This window comes from Carassius auratus, chromosome 36 (genome assembly GCF_003368295.1).
Source record: "Carassius auratus strain Wakin chromosome 36, ASM336829v1, whole genome shotgun sequence".
In the NCBI taxonomy this organism is placed as follows: Eukaryota; Metazoa; Chordata; class Actinopteri; order Cypriniformes; family Cyprinidae; genus Carassius; species Carassius auratus.
In genome coordinates, this window is record NC_039278.1 from 19,623,337 (window position 1) to 19,625,836 (window position 2,500).

At 36.7% G+C, this 2,500-nt stretch overlaps 1 protein-coding gene across 2 annotated transcripts in view; it reads left to right on the top strand.

The window, feature by feature from the left end:
- LOC113055563 (transmembrane channel-like protein 6) overlaps positions 1 to 2,500 on the top strand; it is a 16,856-nt gene that overhangs the window by 10,906 nt on the left and 3,450 nt on the right. For both annotated transcript variants that reach the window (XM_026221954.1, XM_026221955.1), the window contains 5 exons: positions 133 to 277; positions 788 to 943; positions 1,032 to 1,210; positions 2,036 to 2,126; positions 2,198 to 2,295. In XM_026221954.1, coding sequence (XP_026077739.1) covers positions 133 to 277; positions 788 to 943; positions 1,032 to 1,210; positions 2,036 to 2,126; positions 2,198 to 2,295 — 669 coding nt within the window. The remainder of the gene's footprint in view (positions 1 to 132; positions 278 to 787; positions 944 to 1,031; positions 1,211 to 2,035; positions 2,127 to 2,197; positions 2,296 to 2,500) is intronic.

Here is a 2,500-nt window from a genome sequence, read left to right on the forward strand (position 1 = left end):
AATTAAAATGAGTTTGCTTAAAAAGAAAGGAAAAAAAGTTGACATATTTATTTCAGCAAAGGTTGATTTTAGTTGTGTGATTCTAAAGTGTTTTTCGTCTGATTTGCCTGATCCTGTGTTTCTGTGCTCCAGCATGTCCAAGTCGTTCGGTCAGAGTTTCCGCATCGATAAATCTAAAGGCCTGCTGGCCATCAAGGTCTTCAGCTCGTGGGACTTTAAAGTGATCAAGAAAAGCTCCGTCAAACTCCAGCGGGCAAACTTCGGCACACAGCTGAAGGTCAGCACACGTATGATCATCTATTACATGCATGTATGAGTATGACCGATATATGACACGCATATGTACACGTATGATCAGTCTATGACACATATGTACACGTATGATCCATGTGTGACATGCATGTACTCATATGAACTATGTAAGACACACATGCACACATATAATGGATGGATGGCACACATGCACATGAATAGTTGATGTATGACACACACATGTACATGTATGATCTTGTATGAACAAATAAATGATGCACGCTCCTGTATGATTGATGTATGACACATATATAGACATATGATCCATGCATCATGCACACACATGTATAATTGATGTGTGAGATGCATGCATGATTGAAATACAGCACACATGTATGTGTGTGATCATGTATGACGTGTGCACACACACACACACACACACACACATGTATGATGGATGTATGCCATGCACGCACACATGGTCTCCACATGACACACACACGCTTCAGCTCTGTGTGTGTGTGTGTGTGTGCAGGAGCTGGTGGCAGAGGTGAACCGTCAGGAGCAGAAGATCTCTGTTCTCCAGCGCTTGTTCCGGCTCTTCATCCACATGCTGGCGTGGATCTTGTGTTTGGGAAGCACGTTAGCGTGTGTGCTAGCTGTGTATTATTTCTCTGAACACAAGCATGGGGTAGGACACACACTTCTGATCCGAATGAAACACTTTCTAGCTGAATCAGAGGAAAGAGTTTGTTGATTCATCTCTCTCTCTCTGTCAGGATCTGCGTAGCCGCTCTCACACAGCGTCGTCTGATTCGCTGCTGGAGGAGGTCAGTCTGCTCGCCGTTCCTGTCGTGGTGTCCAGCATTAACCTGCTCCTGCCCGGATTCTTCAATGTTGTGTCCTGGATGGAGAAATATGATTCTCCCAGTGTGCTCAACTACATCTCCATCAGCAGGTGAACCGCTTCTCCCTTTCATTATTCATTATTCATCTAATAAGAGTTCTGCCGTATGAACCAAACTCACCAGCTCTGAGATCACGTTCATCTCTGATGCTTTCAAACATCAGACCGTCACAAAGCCAGGGGCTGAAATCTATTTCACTTATTATTATTATTATTATTATTACTTTAATTTTTGTATAATTTAATTTAAATATGCTTATTTTTTATTTTACATTTTAAATTAATTTATTACAAAATTAATTAATTAAACATGTAAAAAAAAGTTTAAACTTTTTAGTTGTGATTTAATTTATTTACAAATATTTTTACAATTAATTATAAATATTTGTGATTTGTTTTTCATCATGAACCATTTAAATAATTATATTTATATAATATTTACATAATTCTATTATAATTTATAATTATAAATAATTTTATTTGTGTGTTTTATGTAAAATAAATATTAATATTTAAACAAAAAATTTCAATCTAAATGTACATTTTTTTTATTTAAAGCTTTTTCAAAATTAAAAACTTAAAAACAATTTTATTATTATATTTTAAATGTATTTGAAATATGATCTTTAAAAAAATATCTATATATATATATATATATAAAAAATAATTATTTTATTGTTTTTTTCATTAGTGGCATTGTAAAGTCATGTGATTTTTGGAGTTGTGATGATGTAAAGTCTATTGGCTGTTTAAGAAGCGAACAGTCTCTCGAGCTTGTGTTCTGTGATATCATATTAAATCTGTTCTATATGGAGAGGGATCTGAACAGGAAGCACTGTCTGTTGCTCTGGTTAACCCTTCGTGCGCTGTGCTCAGGAACCTGCTGCTGAAGGTGAGTGTGCTGGGAGTGCTGTGCTATCATTGGCTGGGCCGCGTGGCGTCAGATCCTCAGAGTCTGGGTTTAGAGGTGAGTCTCGTGGTGTGTGTGCGGCGCTGTGTCTGGATCACGATCTCTGATGCTGGTGTTTCTGTGCTCAGTGCTGGGAGAGTTTCGTCGGGCAGGAGCTGTACCGCTTCCTCCTGATGGACTTCATCTTCATACTGCTGGACACCTTCTTCGGAGAGTTTCTGTGGAGGTCAGACATCATCTGCTGCTTATGGGTTTTAACTTTTTTTTGTAGTTTTATTATATTCATATTTTAAATGATACTTTATTAAAAAAAAACAAGAATCTAGATTTGATCATTTTTCTTACATGGTCTTGTTTTTACAATTTTAACATTTATTTATTGCAACATTGTTTTAAAATGTTTCTTTTTTTTCTTTAAATGCAACAGTTTC